Source organism: Heterodontus francisci, chromosome 15, assembly GCF_036365525.1.
Source record: "Heterodontus francisci isolate sHetFra1 chromosome 15, sHetFra1.hap1, whole genome shotgun sequence".
Classification (NCBI taxonomy): Eukaryota; Metazoa; Chordata; class Chondrichthyes; order Heterodontiformes; family Heterodontidae; genus Heterodontus; species Heterodontus francisci.
In genome coordinates this window covers 78903669-78929002 of record NC_090385.1, presented here as the reverse complement: position 1 = coordinate 78929002, position 25334 = coordinate 78903669, and the positions used below count along the sequence as shown (strand labels likewise).

Below are 25334 nucleotides of genomic sequence, written 5' to 3'. Positions count from 1 at the left end.
GTATAATAAAACATAGAAACATGGACACAATACTCCAGCTGAGGCCGAACTAGTGTCTTATACAAGTTCAACATAACTTCCTTGCTCTTGTACTCAATGCCCCTATTAATAAAGCCCAGGATACTGCATGCTTTATTAAATGCACTCTCAACCTGTCCTGCCACATTCAATGACTTATGCACATAGACACCTACGTCCCTCTGCTCCTGCACCCCCTTTACAATTGTACCCTTTATTCTATATGGTCTCTCCATGTTCTTCCTACAAAAATGAATCACTTCACATTTCTCTGCATTGAACTTCATCTGCCACCTGAGTGCCCACTCCACCAAGTTGTCTATGTCCTTTTGAAGTTCTACACTATCCTCCTCACAGTTCACAATGCTTCCAAGTTTCATATCATCTGCAAACTTTGAAATTGGGCTCTGTACACAAAGGTCTCGGTCATTAATATATATCAGGAAAGGTAAGGGTCCCAACACCGATCCCTGGGGCACTCCACTACAAACCTTCCTGCAGCCTGAAAAAACATCCATTAACCACTACACTTTGTTTCCTGTCACTCAGCCAATTCCATATCCATGTTGCTACCGTCCCTTTTATTCCATGAGCTACAGGTTTGCCCACAAGTCTGTTGTGTGGCCCTGTATTCAAATGCCGTTTGAAAGTCCATGTCACCACATCAACAGCATTGCCCTCATCAACACTCTCTGTTACCTCCTCAAAAGACTCCAGCAAATTAGTTAAACATAATTTTCCCTTTAGAAATCCATGCTGGCTTTCCTTAATTAACTCGTATTTGTCCATGTGACTATTGATTTTGTCCCGAATTACTTTTTCTAGAAGTTTTCCCACTACCAAAGTTAAACTGATTGGCCTGTAGTTGCTGGGCTTATCTTTGCACCCTTTTTTGAACAAGGGTGTAACGTTTGCAATTCTCCAGTTCTCAGGCACCATCCCAGAGTCTAAGGAAGACTGAAAAATTATGGTCAGTGCCTCTGCGATTTCCACCCTCACTTCCCTCAGTATCCTTGGATGCATCTCATCTGGTCCTGGTGTTTTATCCACTTTAAGTACAGACAGAGCATAAAAGATCCATGGCACTATTCAAAGAAAGGTTCTTCCCAGTGGCCTGGCCAAAATTTATTTAGTCAGCATAAACCAATGGGGCAAGTTGTGGTCAGTTCTAAATGTTGGATTATTATCTGGTTAATTTTGTTGACTTATTGCTGTTCCCCCTAGCTCAGCACCCATGGAAGATGACCACTGTCTCATTAACTTTTGGATTAAGTAGTTATTGGTTATTAAATTCACCTTATGTTAAGTATAGCTATTGTTTAATTTATTCTCAGATTACAGCATAAAATGGAGAATTGTGATAGTTAAATCCTGCTATATGTCAAATGACTGCAATAATGTGTAAGATAATAGGACACAAAATGTGCCATAACACATAAACCAACAGAAGAAATCAATTTTACACATTTTGAGAATTCATTCAATTGCATTTAAAAGCATTAATCTGATGTACTAATAATTTTGAGAAACGTTTGCAGAATCAATACGGTAAAATGTAGCCAAACCAGAATTTCAGGAAGCTTTCTTCCATCATAAGAGAAAAATGTTAACAAAGTTTTCTACTATAATAATCTTTCACCTTGATGAGTGTACTCAGACCCATAAACACATTCATGTGTGTTTACCGTCTCATCTTAAAGTCAGTGATTCAAAATAACTATTAAACTAATTCACGCCCTAATATTCTTTCACACTAAATGTGGTTAGCACCTGAGGAATGTTTCTGTCCTCGCAGGTGCTCTACTGTTGTGTCAGGAACTTTGCTGCCCTGTATTTTGTTTTTCATGCTGCTCTTGGCTAACTGCCAGGAGATGCTTGGCAGCAGTCCAAAGGAGAATTCTATTTCAGATTTATCTTCTCTTGCTGGGAGCCATCAAGCCTCTAATCAGCACATCCTCACACAGTTTGGACACAGGACTCTGCCTGCTGGGGAACTGAACATATGACCCATCTACTCTATGGATCCTACCACTGATGCTACAATATGGGGTGCCACCCCACTACTATAACTTCATGTTTATGATACTATTTTCAAAAAGAAAAAGGTTAGCAACAGGTGTGGTAGATGATACAACAATGCACTTTGTGTCACAAATTCATCACTCCATAAACTATCCTAGAAACGTGCCTTCTGATGAATTTGAGAGACAACAGAAGGAATGCACTAACATGCTAATGCATCTTTCTTTTTCAGGGCCTGAAAACTGTTCCGTATTTCTTACATTTTCTGTTTTTATCTTATTTACACCATTCATGAGTTTTCTTTTCAACCTGACTTACAAATTCTCTAAGTATTGGAATTTCCTCCCTGAGTCTGTCTGCATCTCTACCTCTCTCACTCCTTCAAGACTCAGCTTAAACTTTATCACTTTGATCAAACATATGGTCACCTTTTCTATTATCTCCTTCTTTGGCTCAATGTTAATTTGTCTCTGAATGTCTTCCTATGAAGCGCATACAGCAAAGGCACTGTACAAATGCAAGTTGTTGCAATCAGCACCTCATTGCTTTGACCATCAAGTATCAACTGAACAATAATAAAATTCCAGTTGTACTAGAGAGTATCTATATACTTACTGTATATAAATCCCTACAGAAATTCGTGTAAAAATCTAACTAGAAAATTCCAACAGATTAAGGTTAGGTCATGTGAAAATCGGAGAGAAATGTTTTGATCAGAGCACCTCTAGGCAGCTTCATCTGGCACACTTCCTTGAAACTGAAGGTTCCCAGAGTCCGAATTAACAGACTTAAATGTAATTTTTAGGTCACCACACTTGCTCGCTGTATTGCTCGATGAGTATACAACTAATACAGCCAAGTGTTTATTTACCAAAATGAGGACAGTAAGTTTCTCACATTGTTGATCTGATGATGAATTGCTTGTCTGCCATAAGCTGCCAAAGCAGAAGGGACTCTTATTAAGAAGTGGAGGCTGTGCCTGGAACCACAAAAACAATGAACTCAGGATGCAGCCTCTGGCAGGGAAGGAGGATGGTACATCTGGAATACAATGTGATAGGGTACAGCCTGGTAACACGATCCAATGTCATGCTGGGCCCCCCACCTGCCAAGAATGAGGCACATTAATTTTGTCATGAACATTGATTTTTAAACTGTTATTGGAGTGAAGAAAGCGCTTGTGAGAGAGATCAACCGTAGCTGGAAAAGATATTTGCGTATTAACAGACAGTGTTTGGAAGGACAAAGCAGCCATTCCCTGACACATTCAACCCACAACGGACTTTTGATCACCAGGCGTTGAAGGTAAGGGAGCTCGCATTCCAGGTTGACTGCCAAGATGGCCGAATACATAAACGGACATGGTCAAAACAGCTAGTCACATGACTAACCTGCTGAACAACCTAACTTTTTTGAATTTGTACAAACAGTGTGGGAGAAAGTCTGTTTGCTTCTGGACTGAGAAGATCTCTCTCCTGTCTGCTCCCATTTCTTTCTCACAACCTCTGAATCCACTGAAGACGCATGAACCCCAAGAACGAAAAGTTTCCTACAGCGAACAAGGTTTAAGGAGAATACTGGGTCCCAACGAAAAGCAAGATCTACCTACAATCAAGGACCCTACAGTGAGCTCGAAGAACCGTAACAGCAACTCATCAGATATTGCCTTCAACCTTTACACTTCATTTCTTCTGTTTTCTTTCTCTCGCTATCTGCATGTATGTAATGCATGCTAGCATGGGCGCATCATGTATCCGTAGGCGTTAACCGAATTAGAGTTTAAGTTTAAATTTAATAAATTTCAACTTTTCTTCTTTAAACCTAAGAAAGCCTGTTTGTGCTGGTTTCTTTGCCTTATAATTGGAAAGCAGTGAACAAGGATTCACCAAGGGGGAGCTAAAAACAGTGTGTTTAAAAATTAAACCCTGTTACACTAAGACCAGGTGAAGGCTGAGAGGGAACCCTAGACCTCTTTCTCACCTGGTGGTAACACCCATCATGGACTATTAATCAGGTCAGAACATTCAAAACTGAAGCTTCAGTGGTTTTTCTTATCAAAAATTAAGGGGGGATTTTTAATCCAATCTACTTGATGGGAAACTGACAAGATCATATGCAACCCTGGTTTTACACCCCACCCAATTTTACCCTCCATTGAACTTTCCTGCTGTTGTTGGCATAGTGTGGTGGGATATTTTACATCCATTGGAGAGGTGCCTCGGTTTGACATCACATCTGATTTGCAGCATTCCCTTAGTACTGCAGTGAAGAGTCAGCCTAGATTATGTGCTCAAGTTTCTGGAGTGGGAGTTGAACTCACTATCTTCTAACTCAGAGGCAGGAGGGCTACCACTGAGTCACAGGTACTAAAGGCTAGATTTATGTGTGAACAAGAACTGATTTCATTAGTCTTTACTCGTGTTACATTACCACAAAGTTTAAAACAAAAGAGTAAGGCACTCACTGTCACGCAATGGCTGAAGTTCCTTCGATTCCACCCATTTGGATTCGGATGTGCTGGTGATACTTTTAACTCTCACCCAGTAAAGAGCGAAAGGATTCTTAAAAATGTGTGACAGGTCACACGACAGAGTTGAAATATTGCTGCAGTTTTTCACTGGAGTGAATATCCCGTTATTCCGGCTTTAGAGAAAATGAAACAAAACAAAATCAACTGCTGTGACACATGTCTCATATCAAATCCACTTGAAGCTTCCATGGACTGCATCAACATAGGCTTAAAAAAACCTAGTGGCATTTAGCAGAAAATGAAACAATTTTCATTTAAATAAAGTCAGGGAAGAGGTTAACTTGCTATATGGTTGTCAAAACTGATAATATATAATAGCCAACCTTAAAAATGCAATTAGAAACTCAGAACTCAACACAGACTTAGAAATTACTGTCTGAGACATTTAACAAAAGCCTGTCCATCCTCTGTGGTGTCACTCATGGGAAATCAAGACCACAAGAAATCTGCAGGTCAAGTGAGATTAGGCAGCAGATCCCATTGGACCAGGGCATGCAGACATTAGTCAGCACCTTTTTAAGGTCATACACCTTGTCCTTCTTTACATAATATTGATTTTATGTAAGTACCGTTAAATAGCAGCACTTACAGGCATTTGAGAAACATAGAAGCAGAGTTAATTGGAGCAAGAGAGCACAGGACAAGGAGCTGGGAGTTGCAAAATTGAGGTGCTACAGCACAACCACTAGTGGGAGGCTATAATTACAATGTGGAAGTTTACATAGGCAGTTTCCATTATAAATGTGGATATAGGAATTTAGAATGGGCTAAGTTGACATGAAATGTGAGTATAAACTAGTAAGTAGTAATAATTTTGGACTAGAAAATGGAAAAGAACTAAAATGGGAGAAAAAAGTAAATGTCAAGACTAAAAGAAAAACAGAGAGGTACTTCAAAGAAAAAAAGAATTTGCATTTATACAGCACCTTTCAAAACATCAGGCTGCCCCAAAGCAATTTATAGCCAATGATGCCGCAATTATCTTTGCCCATGCCTGTGGCACTCCTCCCCATTCTCTAGCTCCCTAAGGGTAAGAGAAATTTCCAAAGGAATATGAATCCAATTCAGAGGGGGAGCTGTGCCTAGCCAGTGGCCAATATTTTAAAAATCAATAATATGCATTTATATGGCATCTCAAATTAAAAGTAAAAGGGCCCAAGAAGCTTTACACATGGAAATAGATAGGAAAATGAAAGCTAAGATTGATTAATAGAAGTGATCAAAAGCCTGGTAAAAATGAAAGGTTTTTAAAAGAAGAGCAATAAATGGAGAGGTTAGAGAGTTAGAGGCTACTGCAGTTGGAAACTTTGCCACAAATGGTGCAATAAAGAGGGGATGGTGAACAAAAGGACCAAAGGGTGTGGGAAGGAAATAAGGCTGGAGGAGATTGCAAAGATACAATGGGGCAAGGCCAATGAGGGATTTGAAGACAAGGGTAATAGGGGTGAATTTTTCTGTCGGGTTCTCCCAATTTTCTGCCATAACTTTGACAGAAGTTTGGCGGAATGCCTGGAGAATTTTAACTATTTACATAGTTTATCCAGGAGTGCAATTTTCTGTTGAAGTCACTACTGGAGATTGGGGAACCCCTCCAGAAATTCCTGGCAAAAGAATTTACTATTAATATGTTGAGGGACAGGAAGTTAATGTAGGTTAGCAAGGACCCAGGCTGAAGGGCGAGCAGGACTTCATACAGGATAGGATACTGCATTTTGGACAAGTTAGTTTATGGAGAATGGGAGGTCAGAAAAGAAAACATTGGAATAATGGGAGAAGCTCCAATTAGAAAATCTTTCATGGAATTCATTAATAAGTGTTTGGAAAACCTTGTTTCTGTTAGAAGGAAGGGAAAAAGAGATGAGTCATTGTCATCGAGATATTAGCTATAGGCACCTGATGATGCATTTTGACACCATTTATTCAATGGCTGTCTGTAAATACTCAAAAAGGCTTGACAAATACTTTTTCTCATGAGGACTGCTCATGCCATCTATGAAGGTGGTAGGATATGTTGATAAGCAGTTTAAAAAATAAGATGGTATCATTGGTTTTATAAAAAGAGGCATAGAGTACAAAGGCAAGGAAGTCATGCAAAGCCTTTATAAATCACTGATTAGGCCTCAGCTGAATAACTGTATCCAATTCTGGACACCACACTTCAGGAAGGATGTCAAGGACTTGGAGATGTCGTATAGTGGGGTGTTACTAGCATGGTACCAGGGATGAGGGATTTCAGTTACCTGGAGAGACTGGACAGCCTGGGATTGTTCCTCTTAGAGCAGAGATGGTTAAGGGAAGATTTAATAAAGGTGTTCAAATTTATGAGAAGACAGGTTTAAAGTAATTGGCAATGGAACTAGGAGAACTTTTTGTATGCAGTGAGCTATTGTGATCTGGAATGAACTGCCTGAAAGGATGGTCGAAGCAAATTCAATAATAACTTCCAAAAGGTAATTGGATAAATACTTGCAAACAAAAATTTTGTAGGACTACGGGGAAAGAGCACAGGAGTGGAAGTAATTGGATAGTTCTTTCGCAGATCCAGTACAGGCAATATGGGATGAATGGCCTCCTTCTATGCTGCATGGTTCTATGCTGCTTTTATGTATACTCAACAGAGAATGAAGATGTTTTCCAATAATGCTGGGGAAGAAATGGAAGAATTACTTTCCCAAGAATGGAAGATCTTTGCACTCATGGAGCAGGATAAATAGAGCTACTTTATATGCCACATGGAAATGAGCATAAGCCATTTCCAGCTGAACACAGCAATGGAATGAACCATTGAGCCTTTGCAGAATGCTCCATTATGATACTAATAAGTGCTTGGAAAACCTTCCTTGCATTAGAGGGAAGAGATGAGACATGAATCGTTGTCATTAAGATGTTATTCGCTATGTTACCTGATGATGTATTTTGATATAATTTATTCAGTGGCTATAAATAACCAAAACATTTGCCAAATACTTTTTCATGAGGACTTCTACTATTGTGCATTTTAACTATTAAACACAGTTAATATAGTAACACATCGAGCAATTTGTGAAAATTACAAATAGGCTAAATAGGAGCTCATTGCGTTTGAGGATTTTGCAGTATCGCTGTTTGGGGACCGCACTCATGTTGCTTCCATTCCTTCTACACAACATGCAAGCTTTCAATGGTTCATTCTATTACTGTACTTAGCTGGAGATGGCTTATTCACTGTGTGTCTTATCACGTAGCTTTTCTTATCAGGGTCCATGAGTGGAAAGATCCTCCATTCACTGCCCTGCATTTTTAGAAAAGTTTTCCATTTCTTCCCTAGCATTGTTGGAGAACAGAACCCTGATTTTCACATCTGCAACTTGAAACTAGCTGTGCCTAAATATAGGATAGAAAAACCAACACAAAACAATTGCTCCTGTGTGGCTAGTGCTTTGGAGATGTAGCTGGAAGTGTTAATTGCTCTCAGGTTCTGTCCCTCTCTCCTTCAAATCAGCTGTCATCATCCTTGACCAACCCTTGACCCCTCCGTCCTTGCTATTGCACCATCTCCAACCTCCCTGCCCTCTCCAAAGTCTTGGAACATTCCACATCTGTGCCCATATTTCTAAAAACTCCATGTTTGAATCTCTCTAATTAGGTTTCCACCCCCGCCACAGTATTGAAGCGGCCTTAATCAAAGTCACAAATTACATTGTACACGATCGTGACAAAGGTAAACTATTCCACCTCGTCCTTTTCAATCTGTCTGCAGCCTTTGATGCGACTGACCAGACCATCCTCATGCAAAACCTCTCCACTGTCATCCAGCTCAGTGGGCATGCACTTGCTTTGTTCCATTCTTATCTATCCAGAGAATCACTTGCAATGGATCCATCCTTGGCCCTCTGCTATTTCTCAACTGCACACTGCCCCTTGGTGACATCATCTGAAAACATGGCATCAGTTTCCAGATGTATGTTGACAACACCCAGCTTTACCTCACCACCACCTCTCTTGACGCCTCCACTGTCTCCAAACTGTCAGACTACTTGTACGACATCCAGTACTGGATGAGCAGAAATTTCCCCCAACTATATATTGGGAAGACTGAAGCCTTTGTTACTTATTTTGTTATTTAGAGATACAGCACTGAAACAGGCCCTTTGGCCCACCAAGTCTGTGCCAACCAACAACCACCCATTTATACTAATCCTACATTAACCCCATATTCCTACCACATCCCCACAATTCCCCTACCACCTACCTATACTAGGGGCAATTTATAATGGCCAATTTACCTATCAACCTGCAAGTCTTTGGCTGTGAGAGGAAACCAGAGCACCCGGTGAAAACCCACGCAGTCACAGGGAGAACTTGCAAACTCCGCACAGGCAGTACCCAGAATTGAACCCGGGTCGCTGGAGCTGTGAGGCTAACCACTGCGCCACTGTGCTGCCCCATAATGGGCAGGTACTCTAATCGGCAGGATCTGACTAGTGATATCTCAGCTGCTCATTGTATTCATTAATGACTTATGGGATACAAAGCCACATGTCCAAATTTGCCAGTGACACAAGATAAGCGGTATTGTAAGCAGTGTATTTTATTTTTATTTGTCTTCACTCCCCACCACAAACTCCGTCCCTAGCCACCAACCCCAACCTTCTCCCTGGCAACTGTCTGAGGCTGCACCAGACTGCTTGCAGGCTCGATGTCATATCTGACCCAGAGATGAGCTTCCGACCATATATTCAGGTCATCACTAAGATTGCCTATTTCCACCTCCGCGACATGCCCCTACTCCATCCCTGCCTCAGCTCATCCATACCTTTGTTACCTCTAGACTTGACTAATCAACACTCTCCTGGCTGGCCTCCCACATTCTACCCACCATAAACCTGAGGTAATTCAAATTCTGCTGCCCATGTTCTAACTTGCACGAAGTCCTGTTCACCCATCACCTCTGTGCTCCCTGACTTACACTGGCTCCTGGTTAAGCAATGTTTCAATTTTAAAATTGTCATGTTTGTTTCAAAATCCCTACAAGGCCTCACCTGTCCCTATCTCTAGAATCTCCCCCAGCCCGACAACCCTCTGAAATACCTGCACACCTCCAATTCTGGCCTCTTAAGCATTCTCAATTTTAATCCCTTCACCATTGGTGGTCATGCCTTCAGCTACCAAGGCCCTAAGCTCTGGAGTTCCCTTCTTAAACATCTCACCTCTCTACTTCTCTTCCTTTAAGATGTTCCATAGAGGCTACCTCTTTGACCAACATTTTGGTCATCTGCCCTAATATCTCCTTGCATGGCATGGTGTCAAAGTTTGTTTGATAACACTCCTGTGAAGCACCTTGGGACATTTTGCTATGTTAACGATGCTATATAAATGCAAGGTGTTGTTCTTGTTTTTGTTGAAAGCCTCCTGAATAATGATAATGTTTGAAGTAAGTGAAAACTTCGACATCACAAAGAAGTGCAAATGCTTATGATGTTGAGTCTATGTGCTTGCTGATTCCCTTTTTCTGATGGAAACCATTAATTTGAGTTTGAGTTCTGCCATGCAGGGAACAAGACAGCACAATTAAACTCACAATCTCCACTTTCCTGGAAGACTGCAGCTGCAACAATTACTCAAGAAGCTCGACATCAGCCAGAACAAAGCAGCCTGCTTGATTGGCACGCTGTCCACCACCTTAAACATTCACTCCTCCACCAGTGGTGCACCATGGCTGCAGTGTGCACCATCTACAAGATATACTGCAGCAACTTGCCAAGGCTTCTTCCACATCACCTCCCAAAATCGTGACCTCTACCAACTAGATGGCAAGGGCATCAGGTGCATGGGAACACCAAGCCATACACCATCTCTATGTGGAAATATATCAATGTTCCTTCATCATCTCTGGGTCAGAATCCTGGAACACCCTCCCTAACAGCACTGCAGGTGTACATTCACCACACGGACTGCAGCAGTACAAGAAGGAGGCTCACCACTATCTGCTCCTGGACAACTCAGGATGGGTATTAATGCTGGCCTTGTCAGCAACACCCACACCCTGAGACTGAACAAGAAAACACAATGCACTCACTGGAGAAACATTTCAGAAATCCAATACCTATGAATACAGGTGCTCACCTTAAATTGCAGGCCTCGACTGTGTACCGTATGCCTGAAGGTGACCGAGCTCCTGGTTTCCACGTTACAAAATACCTAAAGTTTACAGAAGTTAAATCCACATTCTGCGGTGCAGGCAGCTGACCTAAAACTAAAGAACAAGTGCACATTAAGACTTCTGATATGGAAAGAGCAATGCAGACCCTCACTATTACAAACTTAAAAGATTATTTTGTCATACATATACCTTTGGGGCCTGTTTTCATTTGTCAAAGATTAATATTTCAAGATTAGCATCCCAGCTCCAGAATGAACTGAGAGACACCAGAGGCACAGGGCAAAATGGTAACATTAACAAATCAGAAAACAAGTTTCAGAAAATGTACTAGATATGATGTTCATTAGATAAAATGCAGAATAGAAATTAAAAAGTGAGAAAAGGCCAAACAGTTTTTAGAACTCTTTATTTACACTTAGTGTTTACTTTGACCCAAAACGAAAGAACTAATGTAAATTTAATTAACATTCCAGTCATAAAATGACTGATATCTAAGTAACCATCAATTCACCATAATATTTCTGCAACTGTTCAACCTCACCGTCACCTCCACCTTCATCAGCCTAGTCTCCATTAAAACCATTATTCACTCTCTCACCCTGGCAGTTCCCTCGGTACAGCCCTCACCTCCGCTCCCTTAAGTCCAAGGAATGGATATGGTGGACAAATGGTTTTGCCATCTACCGCCAGATCTGGCTGTACCACTATCAGGTCCTGCTCTCGGCTGCAAAAAATGCTTCCTATTCCAGGATCATCCTGAAATGCAAAGGTAACCCTCGTTTCTTTTCTCTACTGCAAGACGTCTTCTTAAACCCCTCCCCGCCACCAACACCAACCACTCCCCCCCATCCCCACCCCTCCCCCCCATCTCTTCTACCCTTACCTCCAATGACGAACGCAAGGGAATTTCTTTGTCACCAAGAATGGGACCATCTGATCAATGGCCTCTGCCATTTCCCTCCCTTCCCCTCGCCCACCAGGCTGAACCGCCTCTAAGGTTCCCCCCACTACTGTCCACCCGATTTCCCTTTCTGACTCCCATGTCAGCTGATATTAGAGTCCTAGAGTTATACGGCACAGAAACAGGCCCTTTGGCCCATCGTGTCTATGCTCCCCATCAACTATTCTAATCCCATTTTCCAGCACTTGGCCCGTAGCATTGTATGCTATGGCGTTTCAAGTGCTCATCTAAATACTTCTTAAATGTTGTGATGATTCCTGCCTCTACCATCCCTTCAGGTAGTGTGTTCCAGATTCCAACCACCCTCTGGGTGAAAAAAAATTTCCTCAAATCCCCTCTAAACCTCCTGCCCCTTACCTTAAATCTATGCCCCCTGGTTATTAACCCCTCTGCTAAGGGAAAAAGTTTCTTCCTAACTAACCTATCAATGCCCCTCACAATTTTGTATACCTCAATCATATCCCCCCTCAGCCTTCTCTGCTCTAAGGAAAACAACACTAGCCTTTTCAGTCTCTCTTCATAGCTGATATTTTAATGGTTCTTTCTCCTCAGGTTCTGTCCTTCTCTTCTTCAACCCCACCATCATCACCCCTCTACTCAAAAAAAAAACAACCTTTGACCCCACCATCCTTGCAAACTACTGCCCCATCTCAAAACTTCCTTTCCTCTTGCACGTGTTATTGTCTCCCAAATTCGTGCACATCTTTCCTGGAACTGCATGTTTGAATGCCTCCAATCAGGTTTCCACCCCTGCTACGATACCAAAACAGTTCTTATCAAAGTCACGAATTACATCCATTGTAACTGTGACAAAGGCAAACAATCCCTCCTCGTCCTTCTTGACCCATCTTCAGCCTTTGTCATGGTTGATCACACCATCCTCCTCCAATGCCTCGCCACCATTGTGCAGCTGAGTGGGACTGCACTTGCCTGGTTCCATTCCTATCTATCTAATCGTAGCCAGAAAATCGGCATCTCTTCCCACTCCTGCACAAAATCCTCTGGTGCCCCCAAGGATCTTTCTTTGGAGCCCTCCTATTTCTCAAGTACATACTGCCCCTTGGCGACATCATCCAAAAACACATTAGATTCCTCATGTGCGCTGATGACACAAAGCTGTACCTTTACCACTACCTCGCATAATTCATACATTGGCTCTAACTTGACAGACAGATTATCTGACAAATTTAAAAATACGTTAATACTTTTTTTTTTAAACTTTTCTTTCTGACGCTTTTATCTCTCTCTCTTAATCTAATCTTTCTTTCCCTCTATTTTGCTTTCCGCATGTGATTTTTCATTGAATTAAATATTCTAACTCACTTCCTGGTTTAGAATCTGTATGGCTTAGTAAAGATTCTTTTATCTGCTTGATTAAAGAGACATACCATTGCTTGCTCCTTTCACACAGGTCCCAGATGCCCTGTAGGGGGCACCGTGCTGTAAAAGCCTGCTCGGGTTTGCAAAAAAAAAAACCCCGACCTGACAGACAGAACCACATTCGACCCGAGCCCGACCCAGCCCGAGTCCTTCCAGGTTTCCCCCTGCCCGACCCGAGCCTGAATGCCGGACCCGGGAGTGCAACCCGACCGACCCAAACCCGACACATGTCGTCGGGTCCCGTCGGGTTCGGGCCGGGTAGCAGGCCTTTACCATGCTGTTTTGGCTGTCGAATAACTGCAGATTCCAGTGTAAAAGCCCACAGAAAATCTGTGGGCAATTTTAAGTAGAATGAAGGGCCTGCACTGTTAGTTCACTGCTGATGGCAAAATCCAGGCCAATAATTAGTATTACATACAGTGCCTCTCAAAAAGCTGACTTTACTTCTAAATTAATTATGACAAGGCTGTACAGCAGGATGGGCCTGATTTCAACCCATTCAAAACCCATCCACTTGCACAGAGTTAAAATACGGTTTTGTTTAATAATGATTCTATTACTAAAATAATTTAAATCATTTATACTTACCATGCAAAAGGAGATGTAAGAAAATGATTATCCACACTGCTGACTTCGTCATATTCCCATTGGCCCACACAGCCGACAGGTCCTCAGACATTTTGAAGCACTTCTCCCTGATAGCATGATACTTCCTGCAGAATGAGTGAGAGAAATTACCACAGTGTTTTCCCCTCACAGCCCTGCAACAAATTGCATTTATATAGTGCCTTTAATGTAACAAAATGCTTCACAAGAGCATATTCAAACAAAATTGGCATTGAGCTACGTAAGGAGATATTAGAACAGATGACAAAAGCTTGATCAAAGAGGTTGGTTTTAAGGAATGTCTTAAAGGAAGAGAGAGACTTAGAGAGGAGGAGAGAGACTTAGAGAGTTGGAGACGTTTTGGGAGGGAATTCCAGAGCCTACAGCCTAGGCATGGCTGGAAGAAGATAGAGATAAGGAGGGGTGAGGCCAGGAAGGGATTTGAAAACAAGGATGAGAATTTTAAAAATCGAGAGATTGCCGGACCAGGAGGTAATGTCGGTCAGAGAACACAGAGGTGATGGGTGAATGGGACTTGGTGTGAGTTAGGATACTGGCAGTAAATTTTGGATAAGCTCAAGCTTATGTCGGGTAGAAGATGCAAGGCCAATCAGGAGAGCACTGGAATAGTCAAGTCTAGAGGTAACAAAGGCATAGATGAGCATTTCAGCAGCAATGAGCTGAGGCAGGACAGATTCAGGTGATGTTACAGAGGTGGAAGTAGGCTGTTTTTGTGATGGCAAGGATATGTGGTCGGCAGATCATCTCAGGGTCAAATACAACATCAAGGTTGCAAACGGTCTAGTTCAGCCTCAGACAGCTGCCAGGGAGATGGGTGCAGTCGGTAGCTAGAGAATTGAGGTTGTGGTGAGGTCCAAAGACAATGAGGGGAGATAGGAGAGAAACTAGAGAAAGATGCGAGTTCAGGAATAGGACAGGGTGGGGAGGGAGCCTTAGGGAAAGTTTGGCCAAGTGGACTATGGGAAGGGAGGGAAGCAGCAGAGGCAACTGAACAGAAGACCATGAGCTCCTTACATTTACTGTTGGATGTGAGGGTGGAGCAGATGGAGAAAGGAGTTGAAGAAAATGGTTTGTAGTAGAGAAGAGAAGTCAGGGGTTATCCTTGCATTCCAAAATGATTCCGGAATAGTGAGCAGGCTTAACAGAGGGCAGGGAGGTAACGGTGGAGGTGGGGGCTGAGCTGTAGGCTAGACAAAGTTTCCTTAAAAGTTAAGCAACTGAGTAGCAGATCAGAGATACAGCAGCTGTGTCTTACACATTCAGCATGACTGCCTGCAGGTAATGACAGTATCACTTTGTATTGAAGAAAGCTGAAGTGAAGCTTGCTCAATACCAACAATGAAGGTGTCATATATGTACTGCTTCTGTGTCATTTTTTACTCTCCTACAATAACAAAAACTGTTTAAGATTCACCACCCACTAATCAAAGCCTTAAAGTTGCCGTTTATTATCTTGCTCCGCACAAATGTGAAGTTCTTACTCTTCCTATCTCTTGCTGTGGCACAAAGAATGATAAATATTACACCTGTGTGTCTGGTGCACACTGGAAATCGTGCATGCAGGGCCTTGATTTTCTGTCAACATTCAGGGGAAATTCATGAGCAATGCATGTGTTTTCTTGATATGTGTTTTCAGTGGGAAAGCCACTACACCAGGTGCCTTCAAGCCAAAAATGTACCCGATCATTTCCACCTTTCCATCTGAGCCTCAATGTAGAAGTTTTTCTCCTTGGGTTCTCAAGGGGCACCAAGTGTCAACCAAAGGACTGAATAATCTCTATTATATTTGTTGATGTACGCTTTGAAAAATGTCCCAGGACACAACATATCACATAAAATAGGGGTTTCCAATTATACCAGGCAACATCCAGTTACCTTATTCACTGATCTTCCCAAGCTGCAGAGGAAACGTGACCTCATTCCATGTATTGGCATAAATGAAAGCAGCAGCTTTTTATTTAGAGATAAAGCACTGAAACAGGCCCTTTGGCCCACTGAGTCTGTGCTGACCATCAACCACCCATTTATACTAATCCTACACTAATCCCATATTCCTACCACATCTCCACCTTCCCTATATTCCCCTACCACCTACCTATACTAGGGGCAATTTATAACGGCCAATTTACCTATCAACCTGCAAGTCTTTGGCTGTGGGAGGAAAACCAGAAACTGGAGCACTCGGCGAAATCCCACACGGTCACAGCGAGAACTTGCAAATTCCACACAGGCAGTACCCCGAATTGAACCCAGGTTGCTGGAGCTATGAGGCTGCGGTGCTAACCACTGCGCCACCCAGGTGTTCCCGGTTCACAAGAACAATCAGCCACTTTTACAGACCAGGATTGGAAGATGTCAGTATCAACCAATCACATCAGCTGAAAGATGAGCCAGAAGCCTCACTGGATGAATCAAATAGATGAAGAAGATTGAGACCAAAGGCTGTTATAACCAGTAACCAGGTATTACTTTCTTCCAATGTTGGCTGTGCATAAAGTTGAGGCAAATAAAGCTTTAAGATGAGCTGATCATTTTGGAGAATTCCAGTTGCCGGTGTGTTTATTTATTGTTTGTTGCCCCAAAAATTATCCTGAACAAATAATCTGCAAAACTTGAAAACTTTTTTTTAAACTTTTCATCTTCCTCAAAGAAACTTTCTGAGACATATCCAAGATTAATCTTATATAAAAATTTACCTTCTTCTGTCTTGGGGGACTACATGTGTAGGAAGTGTCTTCAGCTGTTTCAGCTCAAGTTCAGGATTTCCGAGCTTGAGGGGCAGCTACAGTTGCTGCAAAGCATCAGGGAGCAGGAGAGTTTTCTGGGTCTTACATTCCAGGAGGTGGTCATGCCACAGGCAGTGAGAATTCAGGATAGTAGATGGGTGGCCATCTGGAAGAATAGAAAGAGGCAGGAGGTACAGGAGAGTTCGGGGTGTGTGCCATCCTCAAACCAGTACTCAGCTTTGGAGACTGCTGGGAATGGCGCTACCTTCAAGGTGCAGTTCAGACCATGGCACCAATGTGTAAGGAACTGTATAGGAAGGAACAGCAAAGAGTAGAAATGCAGTTGTAACAGGAGATTCCATAGTTAGGGGGACAGACAGGTGTTTCTGCAAGGATAATGTGCTGCTTCCCTGGTGCCAGGGTAAAGGACATCACGGAGAGGGTGCAGAATATTCTGCAGGGGGAAGAGAGCGAGCCAGAAGTTGTGGTACACATCGGTACCAATTAAATAGAGAGAGCAGGTATTGAGGTCCTATGGTCAGATTTTCAGGAGCCAGGGAGGAAGATAAAAAAATAGGACCTCAAATGTAATAATCTCTAGATTACTTCCAATGCCACGCACGAGTGAGAGTAGAAACAGAAATAAAGGGAGGATCAATTTGATAGAGGTGTAGAAGATTATCACAGGATTAGATAAGGTGAACAAAGGGAACTGTTTCCATTAGCTGATGGGACAAGGACTAGGGGACACAGATTTAAGGTTTTGGCCAAGAGATTAGAGGAGAATGTGAGAAGAACTTTTTTATGCAGTGAGTGGTAATGACCTGGAACTCGCTGCCTATGAGGATGGTGGAGGCAGAGACAATCAAAAATTTTAAAAGGAAATTGGATGGACACTTGAAGGAAATAAACTTGCCTTGTGGTGTGGGGGTCACAGGGGAGAGGGGTCGGGAGCAAAGGCAGGGGCTGGCCATCAGTGGCCCTGCCCTTCCTGATGCTGGGTCCCTCGTTCAGGTACTAAGTGCCTTTGAACGAGGGACCACCACCAACCCCCCCAACAGTTGGGAAACAGCCTGCATTGTTTTTCGTGCCATGCTTCCCGTGCGGTGACAGGACCGCCCGCCACATGGGTAATTATAGCTGCGGTGGGATGAGGCCCTTAATTAGGGATTAATTACCCAGTTAAGGGCCTCAATTGGCAGCGCGGTGGGAAGACCATTCACAGTCCTTCCCGCACTGGACTAAACTTTGGTGGAGACGGGATGTGGCGGGGTCAACCCCCCCCCACCATAATCCCACCCTATTTTATGCTCTTCCCACCTCCAAACCCGCCACAGGGGAGAGCATAAAATTTCACCCCTTGTGTTCACATATCAAAAGAGTTATATTTAGGCTGTATTGATGTGGCTTTTTTTTTTAAGCTGCTGATAGTTTTTTTTAGTTGACACTCATGGGGTAAACCTGTCTTCATTTACTTGGTAACTGTGCTTGTATTTTTTTTCTGTCCTATTCCTTGTTGCTCTCTGTTACTCTGTATTACTATGTTTTTTCTCTCTGTCAGATGGAAATTCCTGTTTTCAGTCACGAAGCCAAATACAATGAGAGTGTAAAGCAATGCTCAGTCTAGAAAAGACAGGAAATTTCAGAGCCAACCACCCTGCAATCCCTCACGGACCCTTGCCACTCTCTCCCATCCTACATCTCTTCCTTTTTCTCTTGGTTTCTCCATCTCTCTCTCTTTCTCTGTTACGCTCTCCCTATTTCTCTGCTATTCCATTCAATAACACATCATGGTGTTCAACCAAAGGAAGTTGGTTTTGAGCTGCCCAATTTGGGTTGGCAGTTTGCCTCTAAACACTAGACAATTTAGTGACAAGTTGAGCCAAGCCCCAATAGGACATCTATCTTTAATGGCTTTACGAAGCCAAATGATTTTTTTGGAAAAAAAGTCAGTGAAACAGGAACCACATCAGCATATTTTGTAGTTTTAAAACAAGAAATAGCAGTAAAAAAAAGTGATTTTTCTGCATTCTAATGTTTACATTTTTAATACCACTACTGAAATCTCCACTTGTATGAACACAAGTATTTTTTTCTTTCTTATGCAATGTACCCAAATTAAAAAGGTTAGATAGATTTAAAAAATTGACACATTTACATTTCATAGAATCAACCTGGGCAGAAGGCGGCCATTTGGCCCATCATAGAAACATAGAAAATAGGAGTAGGAGCAGGAGTAGGCCATTCAGCCCTTCGAGCCTGCTCCGCCATTCATTATGATCATGGCTGACCATCCAATTCAGTAACCTGTTCCCACTTTCCCCCCATATCCTTTGATCCCTTTAGACCCAAGAGCTATATCTAACTCCTTCTTGAAAACATACAATGTTTTGGCCTCAGCTGCTTTCTGTGGTAGCGAATTCCACAGGCTCACCACTCTCTGGGTGAAGAAATTTCTCCTCACTCAGTTCTGAAAGGTTTACCCCGTATCCTTAGACTATGACCCCTGGTTCTTCACTCCCCCACCATCAGGAACATCCTTCCTGCATCTACCCTGTCATGTCCTCTTAGAATTTTATAGGTTTCTCTGAGATCCCCTCCTCTCTTCTGAACTCCAGCAAATATAATCCTAACCGACTCAATCTCTCCTCATACGTCAGTCCCGTCATCCCGGGAATCAGTCTGGTAAACCTTCACTGCACTCTCTATAGCAAGAACATCCTTCCTCAGATAAGGAGACCAAAACTGCACACGATATTCCAGGTGTGGCCTCACCAAGGCCCTGTATAATTGCAGCAAGAGATTCCTGCCCCTGCACTCGAATCCTCTCGCAACGAAGGCCAACATACCATTTGCCTTTTTTACCACTTGTTGCACCTGCATGCTTACCTTCAGTGACTGGTGTACAAGAACACCCAGGACTCGTTGCATATTCCCCTCTCTCAGTTTATAGCCATTCAGATAATAATCTGCCTTCCTGTTTTTGCTACCAAAGTGGATAACCTCACATTTATCCACATTATACTGCATCTGCCATGCATTTGACCACTCACTCAACTTCTCCAAATCACCCTGAAGCCTCTGCTCACAACTTACCCTCCCACCCAGTTTTGTGTCACCTGCAAATTTGGAGATATTACGTTTAGTTCCCTCATCTAAATCATTAATATATATTGTAAATAGCTGGGGTCTTAGCACCGATCCCTGCGGTACCCCACTAGTCACTGCCTGCCGTTTGGAAAAAGACCTGCCTGTGCTGGTTCTTTGGAAGAGCTATCCAATTGGTCCCACCTCTCCAGCTCTTTCCCCATAGCACAACAAATGTTTCCTTTTTGCAGTATATATCCAATTACCTTTTGGAAGTTACAATTGAACATGCTTCTTCCACCATTCCCAGCAGTGCATTCCAAATCATAACTCGCTCTGTAAAAAAAGATTTTTTCTCAACTCCCCTTTGATTCTTTTGCCAAATACCTTAAAACAGTTTCCTCTGGTTACTGACCCTCCTGCCACTGGAAACAGTTTCTCCTTATTCACTGCATCAATTCCTTTCACAATTTTTAATGCCTCTATTAAATCTCCCTTCTTCCTTTTCTATTAATATTTACATATATAACAAACTTCAAGTGAAAAAAGATCTAGAGTGCACCCCAGCGAGCAAAATAAGAACATGCTGCTGTATACAATGCAACATATATCGCGACATTTGATGGTACACTGCTCAAAAAAACTCCCAGGGCTGGATCTCATCATCGTAGTGCGGTCCCGCCCACGGGCCCGAAAGCGGTGTGGGGGATGGGGGCAACACCGCTTCAGCAGTCTGCAGGACCCAGGGCCACATCTTCCCTATTAAAGGACAGCCGCTTACCCTAGAATCTTCTGGCCAATCAGAAGTCTGGCATCTCATCAGCCTCAGCAGTGCCAGTAGGAGCAATGGCCACTGCAGGGACTGCACCCAGAAGAAGAGGACACAATGGATGGATGGCATCCTCACAACCAGGTAGGTGGGGTCTGGGGGCACTGGGGCCAGTCAGGCAGGCCCAGGCAAAGGTTGAGATGGGTGAAGGCAGGCATGCCATTGCCGTGGAGGCGGCCATTGCTGCCAGCGGATCCTCCGTGGGCCAAAGAGTGCCCAAATCGAAGGGCCCTCCCCTACCTCCGAGCATGCCGAGATGCCACCAGGGTTTACAATGGGAACGCCACCCCCCACCTCCCCAAGTCATTTTACGGGCTCCCTCCCCACTCCCCCTGCCCCCCTCCACCATGCAACCCGTCCCCAGAGGACAGGTAAAATTCAGCCCCTGAAGCGTATTACTCAAGTTCTCAGGTAGTTGATGCTGTTTTAATCTCTTCCCTTAGCAATGTTACTATTAAGGGGCTATCACACCAACTGTCACTCTGATAACACAAAGACATCTGACACAGGTTTAAAAGTAAATGAATAAGTAGGCTGATAAGTCGGCTGATGCTATTTATTGGCTAGATGGTGTGAAATGATAAACAGGAACAAGCATTTCAAATACTGACATGTAATATTCAGGAACTCAGATACAGAAGAAATAATGTCACATTGCTTATGATGACATCCCCTGATAAGACTGCCATTCTCCCTTCAAATCACACAGTAACCTTTTCTTTGATGTGGAAAAATTGCAGTTAATCTTGTTCGGGTTATACTATTTTGCACGGCCTGCTTTTATAAAGTTTGGCACCAGCAAAGTGAAACAATATACAGTAAAATGTAAAACAGCACAATCCATAACATGATACAACTTAACAAAAGAATTTGCATTTATATACTGCATTTCCTCAGAACATCACAAAGCACAAATGAGATAAATATGTTGGTGATGTTGGTTGAGGGATAAATATTGGCCAGAACACCAGGAGAACTTTCCTGCTCTGCTTCAAGCATCTTTTATGTTCACCTGAAAAGATAGACACGGCTTGGTTTAATGGCTCAGCTGAAAGACAGCACATCCAACAGTGCAGCACTCCTTCTGTACAGCACTAAAGTGTCAGCCTAGATTATACACTCAAGTCTCGGTTGTGGGGTGTGGGGCTTGAACCACAACCTTCTAACTCAAATATTAGAGGGCTACTATTTAGTCGAGGTTAACACCGTAGAACAGAGGTCTGCAACCTTTTTTTTATCTGAACAGCCTTTTTTAAAAAAAAATTGCCCAAAATAAAAACTATTGGGAGCCACAAAACAAAACAAAAAATGGAGTAAAGGCATAAGCATACTTTAAGAGGAAAAAATTATTTATGGAGAATCTAAGGAATATTATGCACTTATTTGATGCTGAAAAAAGCCATTTGCTTTAACCTCTCTCTAATGCTTATAAGAATGACCACAATTACCACTAAATTTCAATTAATTTCAATCTTGTATATAGCTCGGGCAAAAATCCAGTTTCTACAAAACAGGAATAGAAAAACTTATATTTTTGTTTTCAATGTCGAATCTTGATGCTACCCACATCTTAAATTTGCTTTCGTCTTTATCATCTTTTTCTGGAGAATCAAAACAGCACGTTTTCTTTCACTGCTCGGTGGATATTTTTCGGCAAAGGTTTTGAGCTTTGCTAACAATTGCCAGGCAAAATTCAATTTTTTGTTAACATGAAACATTTCATCCCATATCAGCCATACACAAGTCCTGTTTAGCTTGGTAGCAAAATAAAATGTAATCATTTCTAAGCTAAAGTCACTAATTGCATCTTCGATGATTCTCTGTTTCAATGCTATTCAACCCTTTTGATTTTTGTGATTCAATTCATTTTTTTTTTCTAAATATGATGCTTATAACCCCTTCTCCCCTACAAATCCTTTTGTAACAAGCAATTTTTGATGAGCTATCTCTAAAATCACATTAAAACACTTTTTTTGACATCTGTGATATCAATTGTTAAGGCTATTCAAGTATCATACCACTTTTGAAGCCCAAATTTTTGATTAACCAATTAGTTAATGAATAAGGAAAATTGTATTGCCATCTAGTTCTTTGATTTGTCATTTCCTTGACTTTTTAGGCTTCATTCAAGATAATGCAATCCAACTGGAAAATATTGGAAGCTGCAAATGAGATCTCACTCCAGAGCAGCAGGTTGCTGATCACTACCCTAGAATTTACATTCAAATTTATTGTTACTCCTTCTCTAAGTCAATTGTTACTTTATTCTCCCTCTTCAATTCACATACACATCTGTACTGTAATTTTCAATAGGGGAAGTTGATCCATCCGTACAGACCTCCAAACAAATTGTTGGAGGCCAGAGAAGATCTCTCAAAGACTTATTCCTGCTTTCAGGTGGCCCTGTCACAACTGGCAAAATTACTTTCCAATAAAGTCCAAGTGTAAAGTCAGTCCACTCTGGAGCTCAAGCAGTGATTTATTCATTCCAATTGTAACTAATGTGATTAATGTAAACAAAACTAGAGAAAATACCACAAATGTCACAAAGTTTTGTGTGTGAATGGAGAATAATTTTACAACTGCTAGAGGTACTGGTGTTAGTGTTACTGGGTGTGTCCTGGATATTCTGGAACTCTCCTATTCAGAGGATTTGTTTCAGCAAAAGGAATCCTAATGCACCCATACAATCTATAATATGTGGAATTAACAGTGTGAAATATTCAGATGATAAGAGCATACTTCATTGTACTTCATTGAGTGTAAAGTGCTGTGGGACATCCTAAGGTTGTGAAAGGCACTATATAAAAGCAGTTCTTTTTTGTCTTTGTAAGATTGTAACAGAGGAGGGAAGAAGAAACAATCATCCAGGTCCTCCAGCCCATTCTTTCCAACAAAGCAAATATATCTTTCTCTCTGTAATGGACCGTAAGATGTGAGACAGACTTTATTAGCGCTGTAGTCTCCCACCTCGCTACTCTGATTAGCTAATTCTATCACTGAATGGCACCTTTCATAAAAGCACTGCACCAATTTTGATGTTGGTTCTGAAGTTTGGCACTCAGCTGCACGTTGTTGCAAATAAGTTTTTAAAAATGACAATCCAAACTGTAAAAGCGCAGCCTGCTTTACAGCATCACGCTTGTTGAACAACACCTCATTGTAAAGATGAAAGGATTGCCATATACCATACGAAGTTCCACTGCACTTTCTAGGGGTCTGGTAACAGGTGGCAGTGCCGTGGAAAGGGTTGAATTTGCTGTCTTAGATTCCCAGGAAAACGGGTGTTGAGGAGACACAGCAGCCAGACCACTGGCGAAATGATTACCTCGCGCAGATTTGAACTAAGAAAACATGCTCTTTGTTTCCTGCTGTAGTTGTAATAAGTCCGAAACACATTCTACGTTGCTGCATTGTTGCAAATGCGATATGGCTTGAGTACAGAAAGATTTAAAATGGTTTTTAAAAACTGTGACAACAGCCAACCCCGATAATTCAAAGTCCTTTTTACACTAACTGTTGGTGAGTTGTCCAATAATTTGAACTGAACAAAATAGATAACAGTAAAGTAGGAATTTAGTACCAAGTAGGAAGTGAATTATTTCAATTAATCAACTTTGAATTGAGTAGATCCCGCACAAAGCCACCTTGCTTAAAGGGAGTCCGTCCAAACTAGGCTAAAAATAACTCCTCCCAAATCTATTACATTTCTGCACAATTTAAAATAGTTTGGATTCCTAAATGACACTAGCATCATAGTTTTCACACGGGATTATATATTTGTGTTCAAAATATAACAACATGAAAAGACAACTGTTGAGAAATGTTGAGTTGCATTTGAAAGGATGTGAGGAAGTTATTTTTCTCCCTTTTTTATTTTGTGCTCACATTCTTTCAAATTCTCAACCTTTTTCATTAGCTGTCTTTTTGGTTGGTGTCCTTTAAAAAGACTTGCAATGCCGAAACTCTCTTCCAGGTAATCGGTGTCAGATTTCCTAAAGGACAGACTGGATTGTTTCCATTAACGCGAGTGTTCCCCCCCTCCTCAGTTGCAGCTTACCTTTGAATTCAGGATATCAGGGATCGATCGCTCTTTGGCCAGCCCGACGTCAATTTCGGCAGAGCCTGCTCCTGAAGCTTTCGGTGTCTTGGTCTCATCATTGTATATTTCCGTGAAGCGGGCTCCGCCTACGTGCGTGTTGTGAATGTGACTTTGCCAGTCCTTGGAGACCAATCAGAAGGTTCAAACACAACTCCAAAACACCTGGAGGCGACACCTTGTGTCCAGTCCGACGACAGATAACAATTACTTCTCATTATTAGCCAATCCAATGGATATAAATATTATTGCTCGAGGTCACGCTTGTGGTGTTTCAAAAAAGTTACTTTTTTTTAGCGAAAATCCACGTCGCCCCTATCACAGCCGGTTTTGTATTTCTCTCGGACATAAACCTCTGAGCTATCGATGAGAACAAATTCGACCACTTTACACTACAGATGGTGCCTGTATTGGAGCTTTGTATGTTATTCTTCTTCTTCTTTGGCCTCCTTGCCTCGGGAGACAATGGGTAAGCGCCTGCCAAGTGGTCAGTGATTTGTGGAGCAGCGCCTGGAGTGGGTATAAAGGCCAATACTAGAGTGACAGACTCTTCCACAGATGCTGCAGATAAAATTGGTTGTCTGGGCTGTTACACAATTGGTTCTCCCCTTGCACTTCTGTCTTTTTTCCTGCCAACTGCTAAGTCTCTTCGACTCGCCATATTTTAGCCCCGCCTTTATGGCTGCCCGCCAGCTCTGGCGAACGCTGGCAACTGACTCCCACGACTTGTGATCAATGTCACAGGACTTCATGTTGCGTTTGCAGACGTCTTTAAAGCGGAGACATGGACGGCCGGTGGGTCTGATACCAGTGGCGAGCTCGCTGTCCAATATGTCCTTGGGGATCTTGCTATCTTCCATGCGGCTCACATGGCCAAGCCATCTCAAGCGCCGCTGACTCAGTAGTGTGTATA

At 42.3% G+C, this 25334-nt stretch overlaps 1 protein-coding gene across 1 annotated transcript in view; it reads right to left on the bottom strand.

Moving 5' to 3' along the window:
• Positions 1 to 24479, bottom strand: part of LOC137377736 (interleukin-20 receptor subunit alpha-like) — a 51806-nt gene extending 27327 nt beyond the window's left edge. Inside the window, exons 1-4 of the mRNA XM_068047723.1 lie at positions 24383 to 24479; positions 13642 to 13766; positions 10676 to 10805; positions 4505 to 4683 (exon numbers count right to left, since the gene is read on the bottom strand). Coding sequence (XP_067903824.1) covers positions 4505 to 4683; positions 10676 to 10805; positions 13642 to 13732 — 400 coding nt within the window. The 5' untranslated portion in view covers positions 13733 to 13766; positions 24383 to 24479. The remainder of the gene's footprint in view (positions 1 to 4504; positions 4684 to 10675; positions 10806 to 13641; positions 13767 to 24382) is intronic.
• Positions 24480 to 25334: the final 855 nt, after the last annotated feature.